The sequence below is a fragment of the Episyrphus balteatus genome, chromosome 3 (genome assembly GCF_945859705.1).
Source record: "Episyrphus balteatus chromosome 3, idEpiBalt1.1, whole genome shotgun sequence".
NCBI classification, from domain to species: domain Eukaryota; kingdom Metazoa; phylum Arthropoda; class Insecta; order Diptera; family Syrphidae; genus Episyrphus; species Episyrphus balteatus.
The window spans coordinates 578,958-601,038 of NC_079136.1; the positions used below are offsets into that span (position 1 = coordinate 578,958).

The window sequence follows — 22,081 nt, forward strand, 5'->3', positions numbered from 1 at the left end:
ATACTAATTTAACCTATGAGATTTCAATTTGCAGAAGCTGTTGTGTTAAGCCTTAACTACATTGGCTCAAAAAGTGAAAAAGTACAAAAGTGAAAATTTTCAAACGCATTTTTGTATAGTTTTCCGGGCTAGAAAATCAAAAAAAAATAATGCAGAGAGCTTTTTTTTTTTTGTCTAAAAAACATTTTGTATACTCTTTTTCACAAAAGAATTGCGCTAGCCAGAAAAAAAATATTTTCACTTTTGTACTTTTTCAAAAAGTGGTGTATGTAGTTAAGCCTTTAGTTGGTGCAACTGAAGTTTTTTATAAGACTTTCCAAGAGAAATCCAGCTTTGTGGCTAACAAAAATGACTCCACAAACCTCCAACAAGAGAAGCGAATAGCAATAAAATGGCGGTCAGACCCGGTTAAGGAGTTTAACTCTCTGATTTCGGTGGATTAGATGTTATTTTAACATAAAGGCAACTACATACACCACTTTTTGAAAAAGTACAAAAGTGAAAATGTTTTTTTTCTGGCTAGCGCAATTGTTTTGTGAAAAAGAGTATACAAATTGTTTATTAGACCAAAAAATAAGCTTTCTGCATCATTTGTTTAAATTTTGTAGGCCGAAAAACTATACAAAAATGCGTTTGAAAATTTTCACTTTTGTACTTTTTCACTTTTTGAGCCAATGTAGTTAAGACTTAAATGGACCTTGAACCAGTGCTAAACTGCACCTTTAACAACGATTTCAGAAGATTAAAGTTACTGAACCACGGATTACATATTTGTTCACATAGACATGACTATTTACTTTTAATTCTTACCTCATTTATTTAAGATCGTTTCAAAAATGTGATTTTTTTAAATTTTCCCTAAACGAAAACAGCACATCACATTTCTGGTGTATGTGTAACCTAATAAATTTCCCCGTTGAATGCTTTCATTTTTATTACAAATAATTTCTTCTACTACATTATACTAAAATCCACATCAGCTGAGTTTTTTTTTTGCAGTTTCTTTTTACACATCTATTACAATCCACACAAATTCGTGTGGTGTCTGCTGATGTGAGAAAAGCAAAAACCAGAAAACTTTCCACTCGCATTTTGTGTTTTCGCAGGAACTTTCTTCTTTTATAAATTTTATTATAATTTTTTTCCAAAACAAATGGCAGCAAACAAAATGATGAAGGTTGGGAAAATACCAAATCCTTCTAACATAACCACCTTGTTTTTTGATCTCGATAATACACTGATCCCAACAAGGAAAGGTGATTCAAAGGCCTGCAGAAAGGTAAGTTTTTTCGTTGTTTTTTCTAGTTTCTTTGTTTAAAGCATTTTGTTAGGAAGTGATGTACAATTTTATATGTTGATTTAGATTGTTACGAAATTCTAAAAATAATTTCATCGTATCCATCACCTGCGGTGATTGAGTAGCTCAATTTTGATGCATTTTTTTCATGCGTAGAAGAAAAATAGTTGTATAACAATCGGTCGACTGAAAAAAAAAACGAGAAAAAGTTTCAATCTCTGAAACACTGACAAATGACAATTATTCTAGGTTGTTTTCTTTTCCCTCCTTTCCTCGTGCAACGTGTAAGTGCGCTTACGACTTGATTTATTACAAAAATTGATTAAATTTTAATCGGCAAAATGTAATCATAAATTGTGTCGTAAGAAACAAATAAATAAATTTCAAGTGAAAACATCGCATTTTGCTAAAAGTTCAAAGGTTGTCGGACAAATAAATTTTCTTTTTTATTCTGCTTTTAATTTGCCCTTGTCTTCCGTCACCATTCGCCATATCCGTGAACAAAAAAAAAACTTGAGCACGCGTTTGTCTTGATTTTTTTTTTTGCTTTGAACTTTTGATGATTTGCCAAGAAATAAAAATGTTTGAATGATGCACGGCCGCCGACATTGCCTTCGCGTGTGCTTCGATCATTTGTTTGCAAAAATTAATATTTTTTTATGTTTGCCGAAAAAATCCGTAGGAGAAGAAAAATAAAATCATTTCCAGAATTAGACCTTCCCTCCCACTGAATGTTTTTTTTTTGTTTTGTCGAATTGCAAACGATTGTCGGATCTCGGTCAGCTGATGAAATTTGTGGTGTGTCCAAGAACACACTCATCATGACCTTAACATTCTAAACGTTTAATAAATTGAAACAAAAATGATACAAATATTTTTAAAGTTTTATATTATTTTTATTATTATTTTTTTGTGTTTCCTCTCGAAAGAGTAAGGAATGATGATACTTTTTTTTTAATTTTTAATTTTCATTCAATTAATATGCATATAGCTACATTGTTGTTCATATCTAATTATTATTTGTTAATTTAATGAAAAACGAGCCCAAATAATAAACCTGAGTCATTCCCAATTAATTGCTATTTGTTTTTTTGAATGTTTGTAGGCATGTTGGTAGCTACGTACATTGGAGTATTATTCGTTTAATTGGGTTTATCATGAAAAACAATTGTTCATATTCTAAATATAGAATTCACTTAAAATTTATTAATTACGAAATTATAGGCTTTGTTAAGTGGGTTTTGAATTTTGAACTTACTATTGAAATAATAGGTTGGTATTGCCATGTTCAAAGGAGAGATCCTGAGAACCCCGTCAAAAAAGCAATATCATATAACGTTCCAACACGAAATAAAAAGAAAGGTAGGCCTAAAAACTCTTGGTACAAGCAAATGCAAAAACAGCAGCATTCAGTTGGCCTCAGAAACGGAACAATACAAAACCGGGAGTCTTGCCGCCGATTTCTGAGGTCAACCCGGCGAACCCCACAGGCGGATCACTAGTGTGAAGCAGTTACGTGGGAAGGTTATGATCCCCTCGACATCGAGATCATAACAGCGCCGAGAAAAAGGAAGAAGAAGAAGATTGAAATAATAGGTACCTACTGTGATTTTTTAAATCGAGAGTGTGCCATTTGACTATCCTTGAATATCACGTACCTACTTCCAGTTTTAGTTAAGCAGTTTGCTGAACATTTCTCCAAAAGCAAGTTCTGAAGTTTCTCTTCAAGCAAAGGCTTTCAATAATCTGGCCACAATCACTAACCGCTTAAGTAGTGAAATTAAGAAAAATTGGATTGAGTGGATTTCTATTTCAAAGTCTACATTTGTTTAATTTTTAACTGTGAACAAAAAAAAATAAAACCTAGGTTGAGTTGAGAAAAGAAATTGAGTTATTATTGTTGTATGTGTTTGACAAATTCTTTTTAAATTCTTATTGATTTTGTTTTATTAGGCTCTTTTGGTCTTTTTGTTTTTTGAATGCGAATAAATAAAAGGCTTTATTTCACTTTTTATTTTGACTTTATTTTGACAAAATCCCCTGAAGAAGAAAGAAATTCATACGAAACGTTAGGTGAAGGAGTGGAATAAAGTGTTTTTATTTGTTCGCATTCAAAAACCAAAAGAGCCTAATAAAACAAAATTAAAATTGAGTTATTAATGCGACAAATTTTAAAATACGGGGTTATTAACTTATTGAGGGCTATTGTGAATAAAAATTTCCCTTGGAATGTTTTCTTCATTTCAAACCGCGAAGTGCTATTAAATGAGAGGGTCGAAGTTGAAGATGGGGGTGCAAAAGCCCTTTTTTTTTGTTTTTTTTTTTAATATATCTCGTAAACAAAGCATAATTTTAATAAATTGAAAACTTGTATTGTATATTTTTTATAAATGAAAAAAAAAAAAATCCATACCAATACAGTCAAGAAAAGCGATTCACGGTTTAACAGCAAAATAGGGCTCAGGTTGCGTTCTTGTTGATGGATGATTTTTTTAAAGAAAATGTTGTTTTCTACTATAATAAAGACTCTATACTGCGTTGCTGATGCTTTTCTTCCTATTTTTGTCTTGGACGGGTTGGAAGATAGTTACAGCCCAATAGGCAGATAGTTAGCCGACTTTTCTCAAACGATTTGCTTTAAAATACTGAATTATGCTTAAACAGTCAAATAATGGCACTTATTATTTAAAAAGAGGAATGTTAAGGATTTAAATTAAAGGATGGATAAGGATTTTAATTAAAAACTGATATGAAAAAAACATTGATTTCAATTGACCCAAATCCTAAACGGATGGACGGATACCAATACTGTCTATAACGGATACTAATGAAAGTTAATGTCCAATTAATTGAAAAACTCGCGTTTTCCAAAAACCATATAAAACTGAAAATTAAAGTTGCCATTTGAATTCGAAATCGGGACGAATGTTGCTATAAAACTGAGTACTTATGTTTTTGTTATGCCTCCAGTCCCAAAGTTTTACTACTTTTCAGAAGTAAAGGATTAAATATTTGCCGCTGGATCTATAATTATTTTTCCATTCTTCTCATTTTTTAATAACAAATATTAAACCATAAACATTGGAATTGTTTTAAAATACATTTTATTCCAAAAATCAAACAGAATTTCGTTCAAATTCAGAATTTATGAACTAAGAAATTATTTTTTTTTATTGAATAAAATGAACTATTAAGTCATTCAAAAATGGTTATCGCCAATGATAAAGTTACAGAACATAAACACAGGTGATAATCTAATTGCTCCGAACTAACTGCAATGTCATATTTTTGTTCATAATGGTTGATAACCTTGCCCTATAACTTATCTACATACTTATTGCATTATTAAATATTAAAAGTTTTTTTTTTAGGAAATTCAATTAACTTTCATTTTTTGGAGTAAGATTTTCACGTACCTAACACGATTAGTTTTCAAAATTGTATTTACAAATAACCAAAAAATTGACCTACACATTTTTTCTGCCTGGAACACACGATTATGGTGTATTGGTTTTGAGTTTGTTGTACATGGAGGTTACCCTCACCATGCAACTCATATTTTTACTTAACTTTAATGAGTCAACTCCGCTCAAGTCACAAGTTCTTTCAACTGGAAAATATCTATTAAAAACAGCAGTTCGATATTTCCAATATTTTTACACAATGTTAGATGATTTATTTATTCCATAGATATGTAATTAAAAAAAAAAAAAAAGAATACTTCTCCGTCTTCAAAAATCTATTAAAAAATTGAAAAAGACCCATTTTTGCCTTTGTTGTTGTCTTTTTTCTCCGTCATGCCATTTTCTTCGTTCAGACTTATCGTTTCCTTTCAATCCTTGTGCACTAAGTACTACATTATTTAGAAAATCTTATGGATCGTTATTATGTATTAACTTTGAATCAAGTTATCTTTCATTGTTTTCTTGTTTGTGATGGTTTGAAAACGTTTTCTTCATTTGTACCCTCATAAATCAATTAGTTCTTTTGTGTCTGATACCGATAACGACAATTATAAGATAAATTTGTTTTGTGTTACCTTTCACCCTAGAAAGAAAAGTTACCTGCGGCCAAATTACGGGTCACATACGGGTCACATAAGTAGTTACTCTTAACTCCCTTATAAAATTCGTATGTAATCCCTTTCATGTCGATATTGCTGAAAACTTTTTGTATCAAGTTTATGTCGATATTTTTTACGAAATTGCTTGTTTCCAAATGGTTATCTATTTTTAACCTGAAATTGATTTATATTTTATTGAGTGAGCAGAAGTTGCTCACATTCTCAGTACCTCATTGTTTTCGATTTTGTTCATTTCTACTTAACTATTTGAGTTTAAGTTCTTACTATTTAGGTAGTTGTTATTATCTGTATCGTGCGTTCTTAAAATAAAGCTGGTTGATTTAAGCACAAACTTTTGGAAACAGCTGATGAAACCTACGTTATGTGAGCTACTCGTAATATGTATGTCCATTCTCAATTTTACGAATTTATTGAACTTTGAATAAATGAAAAATATCATAAGGTACAGGGGTATTGTCCAAATTTTAATAAATAAGCCTCTTCAAATTGTGTATTGTTTTATCATAGGGAATTCAGTACAATTCTTTAAATTAGGTTCAAACAATTTAGCTGCCTTGTTAATCCAAGTAAAATTGCCAATAAACATTTTCTGATGAACTTTTTTATTGGGAGAACCTAATAAAAACAACATGTTCTTGAATTTATAGCTTGATGTAAGTTTTTGTTACTATCTCAGTTATTTCGAATTAAGTGAGATGGAAAAATTCAAAGTTTCCACTAAAAACAATAACAAATCCTTTATGCCGATAAAAAAAAACAATAATTTTGTTTATGAAGTCAGAAAGTTCTGATCTCCGATCTCTATAATACACTTGTTAGTGTATTCATCGAATTGATTGACATAACACTTTAGTTCTATATAAAATGAAAAGCTAAGAAAGATTACACCTACACTCTAACCCACAGTTGCACTGCACTGTTTCACAGTTCCGTTAAAAAATTGAATTGGGTTCAATTTAAAGTTTGAGTTCAACGCCGGTATTATACCGTTTAAACCTTAGTTATGCTTTTTGTCACACTTCCCACAACACCAATTAATTTTGCCGTCACCTTTTCGTATTTACAAGGCCTTAATATAATAATTTTAACTATCGAAAAATATATACTAAACACAGTTTTGTGTTTCCATTTTAATGTTTTTCCTTTACTTCCAAACAAAATAATAAAAAAATCTTCCCACGCTTGTCAACATCAAAAAATATATAGTTGTTTTTTGCCTGTTTTTTTTCTCTTTGAGAGAGAAAGAAAAGGCCACAGATAAATTATTATGTGGATTATTTATAAGGAAGACAAACAATGGTACTTGAAAAACCATATACAAATAACATACTAGCTAGGACAAAACTACCAGTTTAACGAAGTTCAACTGACCTGAACTTCAGAGATTACAAAAATTTTAACTCAAATAAAAGTTGAACTGAACAAATTTATTTTGAATGTCTAACTGGGAGTAAGGTTATTTTTCGAGGGTCGAATTTTTCAAGGGTTTTTAAACCTTGTTTTTCTTTATACAAAGAATGGTCTGATGAAAAGTGCACTATCAAGTTTATTATAGAGATCAGTGGTTTGGGCCAATAACAAACAATTCTTTTTTTTTTTTCAAACCCAGTTTCCTAAACTTATTTTTTTTTTTTTTTTTTTTTTTTTTTTTTTGATTTATTTATTAGTTTAAAAACTCTTAACAATAACATTTTTTACTTAAATCATACTTAATTTTAAGCAATATTATACAGTATTATCTTTTAATAGAGGTTTTAATAAAAATTTAAATTTATTTAAGTTTTGCTCAGTCTTTAAGTTACTAGGAAGGCTATTAAAAAGTTGAATGCCTTTATATAGTAGGTTGTTTTGTGTTGCTGCTCTTCTATACAATGGAAGTCTGAAATCACCAGTATTCCTCAGATTGTAAAATGAATTTGTTATATAGTTCACGTTCCGTTGTAAATATGCAGGATACATTTCATTTTTGATTTTAAAAATCATCACAAGCGCATTAAATTTTAGTCTTTGTTCAATATTTAACCATCCGAGGACAGTAAGCATATCATTAATTGGTGTTCTATAATCGCACTTAAGCACTGTTCTCATTGCTCGATTTTGTAATACTTGAAATTTTCTTATATTTTCACTATTTGACATGAATATAATCGAAGAACAGTAATCAAAGTATGGAAGAATCAATGTATTATAGATTGTCACAGCACAATTTAGAGGAATATACCTCCGGATTCTTTTGAAAAAGCCGATTTTTTTTGAGATTTTAGCGCACTGATTATAAACATGTTGATTAAATTTGAGTTTATTGTCGATAAAAACCCCGAGATATTTTATTCCATCCACACATTCGATAGGTTGATTATTTATTAGTATGTTGACATTCAAACCACCGTTATTTAAACACATACATTTAGTCTTAGTAACGTTTAATTTTAATTTATTTTTACAAAGCCAGATGTTAATTTTTTCAATTTGATTTTGTATTAAACTTTCACATGATTTTAAATCGTCTCCTACAACGTAAATCAGGGTATCGTCTGCGAATAACGACATTTTAGCATCAGATATAGTTTTAACGATATCGTTTATATATAAAAGAAACAGAATTACACCCAATTTTGATCCTTGAGGCACACCAAGATCAACCTTTACCTTTTCCGAAAATGTTTCATTTATCTTTACTCTTTGGAATCTTTCCGACAGATAACTTTTAAACCATTTCACTTCAACTTCACGAATACCATATTTATTAAGTTTTTCAATTAATATATTTCTGTCTATCGTTTCAAACGCGCGTTTTAAGTCAAGAAAAACACCAATAATAGTTTTACCGCTATCAATTTCTTTTTTCCATTCGTTAATAAGCCAACATATCGACGTTTCGCATGAGTGACCTTTTCTAAAACCCGATTGTTCTAAACACAGTATATTTTCTTTTTCTATATAATTCGTAAGTTGATTACACACAATCTCTTCGAGGATCTTTTCATAAGTCGGAAGCATATTTATAGGTCTCCAGTCTTCTGGATTTTTAGGATTTTGCACTTTTTCGATAGGGATCACAACTGATTCTTTCCAGCTTTCTGGGAATTCACCATTTAAAAGAGACAAATTAATGATTTTTAATAATTTTGGCAAAATTTCATTATTACAATCAAGCACTATTTTGCAATTTAGCCCAAAGCAGTCTTTTTTCTTATTCATAGCTTTGATTGACTGTTCAAGCTCTTGAATGTTGATTAATTTAAATTTAAATTTATTTGTATGGATTAAGATATTATCAGAGTATGGAATTTGTTCTATGCTATTATGAATAGCTTCGACACTTTTTACAAAAAACGAGTTAAACGCGCCGGCAATTTCCATTTCGGTTTTGAGTGATTGATTTTCAATTTTCAACTCTTTTATTACATTTTTATCTGTTTTTAGAATTTGACTCTTCAAAACTTTCCATAACCCTTTCTGATCACCAGCACAGCCGTTTATTTTAGATTCGATGTATGAACATTTTGCCTTAACACATTCGCGTTTATAAACATTTCTAGATATTTTATAAATGTTCCAAGCTTCCAAAGAATTTTCAAATCTAGCCCGTTCATATGACACAATTTTAGATCTTTTTAAATTATATAATTCGGTGTTATACCATTCCACTGAGTTTTCGCGTAATTTAGAAGATTTTGTGATACTAAGCAATGCTGCTTCAATACCTTCTTCAAATTTCTTTGCACAAATATTTAAATCATTTGTTTCGGTTATACTATTGAAGTTTTCGCAATTTAAAGCACTCACAAAAGGGTCATGGCTATATTTTTGGTATTTTTTTCGATTTTGATTCGCGTTTTTAACTGAGTTCGTATACAATTTTATACTCAAACTTTCATGATCTGATATTTTCCACTCATTAATTTTGAAGAAATTTTAAGTGAAATTGAACCAAATTATTATTCTTAACGGCTCATTACACCTCCGCTAAAGCTCTTCTAGAGAGAAAAAAAAAAAAAAACAATAATAAATAATAAAACTATACATAGAATCTCAACAACATCAAATTGAAATATACAGCATTATTGAAAATACCTAATTTAACATCAAATAAACTTTTCATATTTGTATCATTTTTGTTTTATTAATAAGCCTATTATCCGAATCAGGTATTAATAAACATTTAAAATAATATAAACTGTGTCTATTCGAAAAATATTGTCATCATCCTCACACCTCACCCTATGTTGGAGAAAAAAAAAATTGAAATTGTGTGAAAATCTAAATATAAATTCCGACGTATCCCGAAGTGATTCGACGAATGCATGGATGTTTCAAATATTTCATTCAGTTCGAAAATAAACACACAAAAAGCCAAAACTTATTACCGAAAACCCAAAAGTGTTAGAAAGAACATTCGCTCTTTTCGACGAGAAGAAAAATAATTCCATTCAGTTCTCGTACGTGCGCCGCTGAAGATTGTTTCATTCGTTACCGCTTGTGTAATACGTGCGCCTAATACATTTTTTATAGACACTTATTTTTTTATTTTAAATTGTTTCAACTTTTGGTTTGTTCAAAATGGCGGAGATCCCAGAATCCGTGAAAAAATGTGCTGCCATGCTGAAAGGCTCAAAGACCGATACGGAAAAGTTTGCCGCATTATTTATGGTCACAAAATTGGTGAAGGGCAAAGATTGTAATCCACCTGCCAAAAAGCTCCTATTCGAGGCTATTGGATTTGGGTTTCTTAAAAAACTATTAAACTCAAAAGACTTGCCAAATGATTGTCCACCATTGGTATACAAGAGTGTTGCCTTATCGATTTTAACCTGTTTCTGTCAAGAAGAAGAATTAGCAACACACAAGGATATGATCGATGCTATACCCACTTTACTCGAAATTGTAGAAACTGCCGACGATGATGATTATGATGATAATTTGATTGTGGTTAGTGAAGCATACAGCTGTTTGAAGAGCATTGCCACTTACGAATCAGGACAGAATGCATTGCTCTCAATTGGAGCGATACCTAAAATGTCGCAAATCTATTCGCAACAAAGTTTCCAGACTGATGAAGCCTTACATTTAATTGTTATGTTGACAAGTAAATTTGGGCCAGCTTCGTGGACCGACGACCCAAAACCCTTCCATGCCTTAATTCAAAGGATCGCCCTTGACATGGAAACCGACCATAGTGACAGAAAATTCGAACTATGCAAAATTCTGTCCTCAATTCTCACTACTTGCCGACGAGAAATTATTGTCAACACTCTGGTTGGAGAAATTTGGCCAGAAAGCGTGTTCAAAGGTTGCAGTGATATTCTGAAAAGCAAAATTGGACCAAAACAAAGGGATCCAACTCTGCATCTGATAGCAACAACTTTGCAAGTTCTCGGTATTCAATGGGCTTTCATGGATGACTCAAAGCAGTTCTTCTTGTTGCTTTTGCAGTTGGCCGCTATCGAAGTTCGTATGCAGATGGACGAAAAAAAACTTGAGACTACCTTCAAAAATGCCGAACTCATTACAGCCTGTTTCATAATTTTGGAGCTGTGCATCGAGCATATGGCTGGTGATGAAATCGACCTGGAACCCAAGGAAAAGCAGACTACTTACACCGCTCTGAAAGGTGCTTTTAACCAAGTTCTCGCTGTGCTAACACGCGTATCCAACGACAAAATTAAGGATAACATGAATCCACGCGACAGGGCATTCATCTGTGCCATTGTGCGCATATTATCTGCGTGGCTTGCACAGGAAACCACAGCAATGCGCCCTGCAATCTACAAAATTTTGCCTTTCATGTTCAAATTGTCCAACGAAACTTTCTACGACCTCAGAGCACACCGCAAGGAGAACAAAGAAGGCGAGCCACCAGTCGATATACTGCGTGTAATGTTACCTGCACTCTGTCATTTGGCTGTAGAAGACGATGCTAGAAAAATCATGTTCACCACCAAACAAGATGCAGTTTTTCTCGAGGCTATTGAATTCTATTATTCGATTTCGAACTACAAAAAACCACCGATTCCAAGAGCAGAACGTCTAAAGCGCATGAACGAACCAGACCCAGTGCCAACGCCCAAACAAGTCGAAGAAATGAAAGATGCTCGCACAGCTGTTGTTAGTTTGTGCAACATTTTGATGAATCTTACTGTACTGGAACCAAAAATTGTCGAGGAGAGCCCTGTGTTTGCTAATCTGCTCAAGTTCGTGTACGATAACTTGCCCGAACTTAAGGACACCCCTGATAACCTTGTGATGCACGGCCATTTGGCTGTTCTCGGACTATTGCTTCTCAAACAACAATCGAGCAAGGTTAAGCAAAATGATTTCTCTATATGCAGATATATTCAAGCTACAATACGTTTCCTTTGGGATGCATACAACATTGATGAATCTAATGACCCAACAGCTCTGGTCGTTTCTATCGCTTACAAGGAACATTGGATGGAGATTTCTGAATTATGGTTCCTCGGTATGCAGACAATGTGCGGTGTGCTGCCACTAATCCCATGGATTTCCGAGTTTGCCGTCGAGAGTGGCTGGGCTGAGGGAATTGTACAAACATTGAAAAAAGTCAAGATTGGTACTTTGCCTCCGAATGTTAAATCAGCATATGAAGACTTTCTCAGTCAATTGGTTGACGCTAATCCCAGTGTAGTAGCAGTTCTTAAAAAAGCCGATGCCCTACGTGTCTGCCGCAACCACAGAATGATGGACTTGGGCAAAAAACTCTTTGGAGATTAAAATTATTCTTAAACTTAATTTTCTTAAAATGATCTTTCGAACAATGAATAAAAACAAAAATAAAAACTAGACTTTCTAAAAGATTTTATAAATAAAACATACAAATAAAATAATAAAAATTAAAATTCTAAGAAATCATTTTGAAATTATATAATGGATAAAGTTTTTTTCTGTTTCGAAGCAATAACTGAATAGATTTCTTTTTAGTATATTTTCTTAACACTGCATAGGTATAAATATAATGTAGAATTATAGATAGTATGTATCATGATGTTGTTTAAAACAAACAGAATGGAGAAAACTGCTGTTGATTTAGATTCGTGTTGGTTGTGGAGTCTCTGAGCACACGAATCTATTTTTGATTAGCCGATAACTTGGCATATTGCCAGCATAAGTTTTGGTGTATACTCCATGATGGTTTGTATATTTCTATCTTAGCGCAGTATGTGTTAATTTTTTAATTTACAAAATGTCGCATTTGTATTTATACGAAAAAAAAATGCGTTCTAAAAACAAAATTTTAAAAGTCGTTGACTGCAGTTCATGTGGTATTTTTGGAACCCAGAGCTTATTTGTCAGTTTTGCATTATCATATTATTTCTCTCTCTTCGTCGAAGATAAGTTATGTATTTTTTTTAAATTTTTGTTTTCTATTTTGGTGTAAAGTTTATTGCCGAATAAAATTATTCAAAACAATAACATCATACTGCGTAAAAAATAAGAAATTTGATAGCCTGTTAATTTGATAGATTGACGTATACTGAATACCTCTTATCATTAATAATAATTGAATAAACACTTAAATATTTTTTATACAAAAAAAGAACAATAGCGTTGTTATGATCTGAAAAAGACTTCCGGTGTTTAGTCCAAAAAGTTTTTTTGTTTTTGTCGATTTTATACGTTTTAGGGTGTAGCTAAACTTATAGAACTAGTAACGAAGAAAAATAACAAAAATAATAAAAATTATTAAAATTATTCCTATTTTAAGTAGAGCGATTGAATATAATTCAATTTATAAGTTCAAGTGACCTCAACTACAAAAATTTATAAAGCGTTTCGCCCAGGTACGCTTTATAAATTTTTGGAGTTGAGGTCACTTGACCTCAAGTGACCTCAACTACAAAAATTTATAAAGCGTTTCGCACAGGTACGCTTTATAAATTTTTGTAGTTGAGGTCACTTGAACTTATAAATTGACTTATATAACTAGTTCAAGTAAGATAAATATCATTTTTCTGTAATTATAGAGCAAATTCTAATGATTTTTTAAGTAACTGATACAAAATTTAAATACGAAAAATTGAGATTCTAGTTAATTAGAAAGTAAAGTAAAAACAGTTAACCAAAACCAAAATAATGCAGCTATGGACAAAGAACGAGGGCAAGGTGAAAAATTCTCGACCTGACAATAATCTTCTTGCACCTAGCCACACTTAGTCAAGCGTTTATCAAATTGTAGAATCCCTTCCCGGAAGTAAGAGTCTTCCAGTAAGATTCTTTCAAAATATAAGATAGTTTATGGCCCTTTCCACTTCTTCATTGGACTCGAATGGCTTCCGATATATAACTTTTTTCTATGTTCGGGAACAAATTGAGTTTGATGATGTCCAATCAGGATAATAGGGGGAATGGTCGAATAAATCATACTTCAAATTCCGAAGTTTTTCCATAACCAAAGAACTTCTGTGAACAAATGCAAAGTGATATTTTTTTTTCTTTAAACCAGGCCTCTCCTCATAAGTCCAATTTATTAAGAACATTGGAGTATAATGGGCCGTTATTGTTCTATTCTTCTCAAGTTAAACGTCCAGCAGAATCTCTTTCGCGTTTAAAAAAAATCTAAGCACATAACCTTTCCGGCAGAGACGATTGGTTTTGCTCTTTTTTGGGCGGAACAACAAGGTTCCATGCACCCCTTGGACTGTTATTTTGTTTCGGCGTATAGTGCTGAACCCAAGTCTCGTCCATGGTTACAAATCGCTGCAGAAAATCAATTGGATCCTTCTTTAAACGGTCCAAATATTCCTTTAAAATTCTTTTGCGAGCTTGTTTTTGATCAGCTCTTTGCAAATGCAGCACTCACCTTGTCCAGCGCTTTTTTATGGCTAATTTTTTATGCAAGGTGTTTCGATTCACATTCGTGTAATCATTTACATCTTGTATCTATTCCTGTTTTTCATAAGCAATAAAGTAAAGATCTTTTGAGTGCGGAATTATCGATTTTCATTGTTTAGTGAAATCAACTCTAGTTAGACATTTGAGGTTACCGTTGATCAGTGAAACTAAGACTGATTTCGGACTAGGAGTCGCTTGAATTCTTATTTTGTACTTGAACTTTGATTTAAATTCTATTGAATCACTCTAAAATAAAGAATTTTCATTTTCTTCATTGTTAACCTATTAAAACCTACTTTAAGTTTATACATACAATAGATATGTAAATAAACTTATTGTTGTTATGCATGTAAACAACGAGCCTATAGTGTATATTAGAGTGTCCGCAAGAAATCGATTTTCGAAATTTGGTCGGGGGAACCCCATAAAATGTTCCGCCTTTGCAGATTTTTAGATAGCCAAAATTTAAGCTCGATTGGATAAGTCTAAATGGTGCCGACACTCGCTCAAAGTATCAAAAATCTCTGTTTTTTCACTGTTTTTCGAAGAAAATTAGCTCTAGCTCCCAAACAGATGGGGTTATTTTCACTTTTTATATATTAAATGAAAGGTAGTGTTATTACACATAATTCAGATTCAAAATTTGTTTAGTTTTACAAAAAAAACAAAATATTGTCATCAATTTAAATTTTCAGTACTTACCTCAAAAAGAGCTGAAGTGCAAACTCGATTTAAAATGAAACTTTTTTTTTACTGTTTTATTAAAAAAAAAAAAATCGAAACATTTAACAGATTTCTAAAAAACAAAATACTTAACATCGTGTTAAATTTTTTATAAATAATTATTGAAGTAAATACTAAAAAATTTAATCAAGTGACTTACTTAAAGTAGTTTTGGAAGCATCAGGATATAATTTTCGGCACTCACTGACTACCTGAAGTACATATTGTTTTTGTTCCTCATCTTTAGTTAAAAGATTATTAAAATCGGTTATTAACTTGACTCCTCTTTCTGCCATGTCATTTACGACTTTAAGTGTTTTCACTTTCTTAAAGCCTTCGTTAAAATGGGGGTTTTCGGGCCAAAGATTTGGAGATTCTTTGAGAAAACTTGTGTCTATTTTCAATCGGCCGAAAAAGTTCAATGTTTCTTTGTTCACAATATTTTTTAACCCTGCTGTGACAAGTTGTTCAATTTCATGTGGATGTAGCTTTGGATTTACTATTCTGTTGGTTTCTGTTTCGCTGTTTTTTAAAATTATGTTGGCCATTTCTGATTTTTCGCCATCTGGTAAAGTTGGGTCAAAGAACGCCAGACCTACCAGCTCTGAACTCAAATACCATAAATGGTTTGAGAATTTAGCAAGAGCCTTCTCTGAAATGTCTTTGTCTATATTGCGGTATTCAATGAAATCACGCAAAAGATCAAGATCTTGTTTAGGAGCCAGATAAGCTCTTGGGGCATTAAACCAAGCCTTGCAGTAAATTTTTACGATGAAAACGCAGATATCACCGAGTGCGTTACGTTCCTCGTTACTCATTTTAAACTGGCTTCGAAACATGAATATTTTTAAGCTATAAATATGTAGCTTTGGCCATCCACCTAGCATGATGAGTGGCTCCTGGTGTTCTGAATCCAACTACGCTTCCATCTAGAACTCCAACAAAAATCAAAACCAACTGAAGAAATTCCTTATAGTCATTTCTAGGCTGACATTCTTGTAGTTTTTCTTTTAATTCACCTGATATCTGGGTTATAACTTCAGGGGTTAGGTGTTTATTTACATTTTTATCACTGATACCCGTGTGATATATTTTTGAATCTATTTTTGACCATTAATTTTGGAACCTTTTAAAAATATCTGGTTGAGGTCCAGTGGTTGAACCCAACTTACAATCAAAAATACCTCTTAGCAAAACTTCGAGAATATGGTGACGACAGGCCAGGTACAGCAACTCTTTATCCAACATTTGCTGCAAAATTTTGCAAGATCCTTTAAGTCTTCCAGTGTTTGAAGCAGTGGTGTCAAAACACATTGCTTTTACAGCATTCGAAACTCCCCATTGTTCCAGCATTTCATACACAGCTGCTGCCTGCTCTTCACCAGTACTATTTTCTATAACTGGCACTCCTAGAAGTTGTTCTTTTTCTCCATAAGATATAGCTATAGCAATGCGTTCATTCTGCTCTCTCTTAAGAACACCTGGCAACAATTTCCCATCCCAATGAACAACCAATGTCTCATTTTCTGATATTTGTATTCGGTTTCGGATTTCCGCAGTGTATAACATAGAAAGTTTTATTTTAAATCGAGTTTGCACTTCAGCTCTTTTTGAGGTAAGTACTGAAAATTTAAATTGATGACAATATTTTTTTTTTGTTGTAAAACTAAACAAATTTTGAATCTGAATTATGTGTAATAACACTACCTTTCATTTAATATATAAAAAGTGAAAATAACCCCATCTGTTTGGGAGCTAGAGCTAATTTTCTTCGAAAAACAGTGAAAAAACAGAGATTTTTGATACTTTGAGCGAGTGTCGGCACCATTTAGACTTATCCAATCAAGCTGAAATTTTGGCTATCTAAAAATCTGCAAAGGCGGAACATTTTATGGGGTTCCCCCGAAAAAAATTCGACAAAAATTTTTTTCTATGGGAGTTGCGGTCACTCTAGTGTATATTGTAAGAAAAATAAACAACTTTTCATAAAAGACCCATACTTTTGATAATATAACTGCAGTTACTAAAGAAATATTATTGAATAAATAAATGAAAAAAATGCAATTCGTCTGACAATGTTTTCTGTCAATCCTATTTGCACAAGTTATTGTAAGTTTTATTATTCAAACAAAATATCAATTTGTTTTTGAGCAGACTTATTTTATTTTTCAAGCTGCTGTGTGTGCGAATATTGGCACGAAAATCCCTTATAAAAATAAAATAATTTGCGGTCACTTACGAGTTGCCAAACTTGATGAAGGCACCTGTTTGTGAAAACAATACAATATCACATCAGGTATTGCACAGCCAGCCGGTTCTTAGCGTGGTTTGCTTCCGCTTCATCCATGTTATTGCTCTTTATTTTATATATGTATGTATATAAAATTCTAATTTTAAATAAACTCTGACGTACGCAGTATGTATTGTATACCGCATTTTAAAAATGACACATTCGTTTAAAATATCTACAACAACAATTATTATATTATAGGAGCAAATGATTAATGATACACTTTCTAATGTTCAGCTGTTTGTCGATTCAATTTTGAACTTGACAAAGTGAAAATATTAAAAATTATAAATCAAAAGAGCTTTTGTTTATGTAAACTATTAAAAAGCTTCCTTCTTTAAAATATATGTTTTTGAACTCATGTAATTCTGCTTTAAATGAAGAAATAAGAAAAATTTTGATATCTTACAAAAAAAAGTTCCATATTAAATTTTTGTTCTTCCAATTTTTTCAAAATAAACATTTCAGCTTGGAGAGCAATTGGAAAGTGCATACAACTTTCTTCCTGGAGAAGCCTCACAGGTGACCGCAAAATTCCTGCAGTCATTTAGACGCTGTCCAGACAATCCACAAACATCATTAGACTCATGGCGTTCTTATCTATGGCGTGATGCCCTCCCAGATCGTTATAAGCACTTTGCAGAACAGATATACGCACAATGGCTTCACCTTCGTTATCGTTATCTAGCTATTATACCAGAATATGTAAACATGCTAAAGCAATTCCGATCATCCGGTTATTTACTTGCACTTATCACAAATGGCCCCTCAAATGCACAATGGGAGAAAGTCAAGAAGCTAAATGTGAGCCAGTATTTTGATTGTGTGCTAGTATCATCTGACTTACCATGGGAGAAGCCTAATCCGAATATTTTTCTGGCTGCCTGCAATTATCTTCACGTTAAACCAGCAGAATGCGTTATGATTGGTGATAAAATTGAGACCGATGTACAGGTACGTATCAAAAAATAAATAATTTTAGTTTTAACTATATGTTGAAATACAAAACAACAACAAAACAAAAAAAAAAAGAACTTTGTGTCTGAGAGCATATATACACTAAAAATAGGACAACTGTAATAAGCAGATAGATGCAAATTACTTTTGTGTTATTTGTGTTTGCTTGTATATTTCATTTTAACTGAATCTTTCTACTTTCAATTCGAATATGAATTTTTTTTCTTTTAATATCTCTGCATTGAAAATTTGTTTTTAATATCGTTTCTTTTTGACAAGTGCAAACATTTTTGTTTGGGCTAATTAATATTAAGATTAAAATAAATAATCGTGTGCAATTATTTAATTTCAATTTCAAGCAGTTTCTGTAGACAAAATGGGATATGCAAAGTTCTTTTTTTTTTCATTATATTGATCGTATTAGATATTTATAAAAAAAATTGAAAGCGCAATATCGGTTGTCAAAATAATGTATAGATAATACTAGAATTAAACAAAACAAAAAAGTGTACGCGGGTCTCGAAAGGTTGCGTCTGAAAACCTAGGTTTCTGAAATAATTTCTGTAAACGTAGATTATTGGCTGTTTTCTTATTACCATTTCTCTTGGGAATACTTGCTATAACAGATTAACCTGCATCTAATTTAAAATCTTAAACGTTTGGAGAATAGAATTTATGCATTAGGGTGGTTCTTATTTATATGAAGAAAAAAAAAATTGTGTTTTATTATGAGCACTTTTTTTTTGTCTTGTGAAAATAAATCTAAATATTGTATACCCGTACCAATAAATTCCTATAATGTAGCTTAATCGTTCAGTAATTTTAGGGATCCTTTCCGCCTTAAAGATTTTTTAACATTTTCATTTAATGTTGACGGGTAGAGACATTGATACATGGTCTAAGTAATGGAATGGATAAAAAAGTTGAAGGTTTTGTCAAATGCTCCAAAGCGGCAATACAGGTTTTTGATAGTGGTTTCACACTAAAAGTCTCTTTTTAATTTTTATGCCGTTTTTATGCTATCTGCTTGTGGGAGAGATCTATAGAAAAAATTTAACACTATTAAAAGATCAAAAGTTTTATGAAAAGGCTAGCAATAGCTGGACGGAGAACGAACGGCACTTTTGTTTTATGAATTCACAACTGTCAACCTTTCTTCAGTAAAAATAATAAGAACTATTCTATTCTATAAAAAAAACCCAAACTGTTCGAAGAGCAACACATTATCATATAGCCATTATTTTACCAGAAATCTAGTTTCTCAGACACAACATATTCGAACCATGATTTTTGTGCATACTGCAACACAGATAGCATTTGCAGCAAACAAGGTATTTCTTCAGCAAATGGATTAGGTGAGAAATGCTTTTGCGCGCTTGGCCCCTCTTGGTAAGTAATTGGTTAAGAAAAAAATGAGGTAATTTAAATGGCGATGAAAATTATTTTAGGACTTATCTGTAGGAAATAATTGAGATACAAAAAAAATGTCAGAAATAATTATTTTTTCAATATGAGATAAAATTTTAAAGATGTTAAGATAGAAAATTCTTTAATATTTTATTATTTTTCTGTAGTAGTTGAAAAATTCTTCCAAAATCAAAGACTGGAATTAATGAAGAAATGAAAGGGTTTACAAATGTTTAAATGCTTAAAAGAAAGATATGAAATATGAAACTCTTATGTTTTGAGTCAGGAAATCTTTTATTTTTTATTGAACCATACTTCAAAATTTGTATTCTTTGGGCAACGTTAAGCTTGCTTATTGTCTTCTTTTGCCTGTTTCTTTAGCGCAGAATTGATAGTTCTTGCACTAATTCAATGAATCAATGATTTTTATTCTTCAAAACTAATCTCATTGTCATTTTTGTTTACCTTTTTAAATAGATCTTCTAATTTTTTTATATCATGTTGATTCTGACATTTCCTAAGCTAAATTAAAATCAGATTTTTGACCAATCGCGCAAAATATTATCCAAACACATTACTACTTTTTAAGAAAAGCTTTTTAATTTAAAAAAAAACAAATTGAAAATATAAAAAAATAAATACCAAACAAATATTATAAAAAATTACATTTTTATAAAAAAAAAAATTATTATTAAAAAATATTTACTTCCTTAATTAAAGTCGAAAATTTCTCTCTATACATCCTCTAAACACAAAACCAAAAAAAAAAAACTTTCTTCCAACATCCTATCCATTCAACTACCTTCACCATATCAAATATCCTTCTCGAATCTTTGGTTAACCAACAACACCTTAAAAAACTGCTGACGTTGATGTTCTGTGGCGCTTAGGGAGGAAAAGCTGCAAATTTAGGCGCTACCATCTGGTTACCGCTAAATCCAAACGCTATCGAAGACCTAGACGCTGAGTTCGAAGGCAACGAACAAATGCGCCCCGATTTGGTTCTCCAAAATCTATGTGACATGATGCAGTTCTTCCCTAAATGTAGAAATGAAATGGGTTCTTCTTCAAATGGAGGCAGCTCATCGAAGTTTCCACATGCGGATGGTTCGTCATCGAGTCATACAATGAGGCGCATCAATAGCCAAGCTGGTGTGAGCTCGACCCGCAAATATCAGGCTTATCGTCGGGGTGCATCACTTCCCGACATTGATTGCAGTAGTGAAAACAGCTGTGACAGTATCTTCAGCTGAATCGTATATTAAGACGAAGGGAACGCTAATTAATTAACTAAGTAAAAATGTTACTTAATTTTGAGCTCATCTAACTAAATTAAGACACAGTTTTTAGACAAGCTGCACAAAAATAATAATAATCTTCCTTTTGTTATAAGGAAATCATTCTACACACATCCAATTGAGCTTCCACCAACGTCAAAGATCTGAGCTAATTATATTAGGAAACTATTGAATTAAGTTTAATTAACATTAACAAAAAAAAAACAAAAACATAAAAAAAATGATATGAATTTCAAAAAATGCGCATGAATATTTCTAAGAGTAATGCACTTATTTTTCTTATGTGTTAACAAAAGCGTAGCGTAATTTTTTAACAAATTTTCTTTTTCATAAATTAAACCGTAATGTGAAAGAAAAGTACAAATAATTTCCTCCGAAATGTTGTTTATAAAACTAAGAACAGGGACTTAAACAAATTCAATCTAGCTCGTTTGTTTCGAGTGTTTAATTAGTATTTTTGTACATTTTTACGAGAAAAGGTTTGATGAAGCGCAGATTCATTTTTAAGTAAGTTCTCTCATAGTGTAAGATTTTAAGTTCGTATTTTTTTAAAATATTATTATTTTTCATTGATTTTTATTTTGATGTAGAATGTAAACAAACACATTATGTAAAATATTAAAACAAAAGAGAAAAAAAAAAAACAAAAACTTTAGCTGTATAATAGTTAGGAACACATGACCTGCGAAAATGTACCTTGAATCAATATTAGAATAAAAGTACTGAAGAATGCTTTTGAGAATTTAATTTTAATGTACTTTTATTATTTTTACTTTGTTTATTTTTTTTTTATTTTGTATGTGTTTTGATGGAGCCAAAAAATAAAGTTGTGTGAACATGTTTTAAGGTTAAATAGTCTTTGTTATTATTTTTGATTAAAGATGACCTACATTATTTTTCAGCCATTAAATTTAAACTAGTAAGACTTGACGATCTACTAGGAGTAAGTATACAACTAAAGAAGAGAAGACAGAAAATTTTGGGAGTGCACGTACATATAACCAAACTCTCAGGATGCAAAAATAATGCTCTGTTGTATTCCAACGAAAAGAATAAAAGATACAAGCCTTTAAACCTACAATTTAAAACATTTTTGTTTGGCAAAGTAAGTAACCTATGTAACCAAAAGCCATTTCTAAAATATTAATACGTAAACACGAATTCTGTTTCTC

At 31.6% G+C, this 22,081-nt stretch overlaps 2 protein-coding genes across 6 annotated transcripts; both read left to right on the forward strand.

Moving 5' to 3' along the window:
- The first annotated feature begins 1,015 nt into the window (after positions 1-1,015).
- On the forward strand, positions 1,016-21,762 carry LOC129912989 (N-acylneuraminate-9-phosphatase). 2 transcript variants are annotated; one of them, XM_055991284.1, is made up of 4 exons: positions 1,016-1,279; positions 17,716-18,201; positions 20,502-20,905; positions 20,955-21,762. In XM_055991284.1, exons 1-3 carry the CDS (start codon positions 1,154-1,156, stop codon positions 20,862-20,864), a joined length of 975 nt encoding a protein of 324 aa, XP_055847259.1. In that variant the 5' UTR covers positions 1,016-1,153; the 3' UTR covers positions 20,865-20,905; positions 20,955-21,762. The 2 variants fall into 2 exon arrangements, with proteins under 2 accessions (XP_055847259.1, XP_055847258.1); XM_055991283.1 differs by having other exon boundaries at positions 20,502-21,762.
- LOC129912987 (neurochondrin homolog) lies at positions 1,306-12,251 on the forward strand. Of its 4 annotated transcripts, none has more exons than XM_055991280.1 (2): positions 1,306-1,717; positions 9,533-12,251. In XM_055991280.1, the coding sequence occupies exon 2, from the start codon at positions 9,945-9,947 to the stop codon at positions 12,114-12,116; it is 2,172 nt and encodes a 723-aa protein (XP_055847255.1). In that variant the 5' UTR covers positions 1,306-1,717; positions 9,533-9,944; the 3' UTR covers positions 12,117-12,251. The 4 variants fall into 4 exon arrangements, with proteins under 4 accessions (XP_055847255.1, XP_055847256.1, XP_055847254.1 ...); XM_055991281.1 differs by having other exon boundaries at positions 1,306-1,658; XM_055991279.1 differs by having other exon boundaries at positions 1,306-1,581.
- Positions 21,763-22,081: the final 319 nt, after the last annotated feature.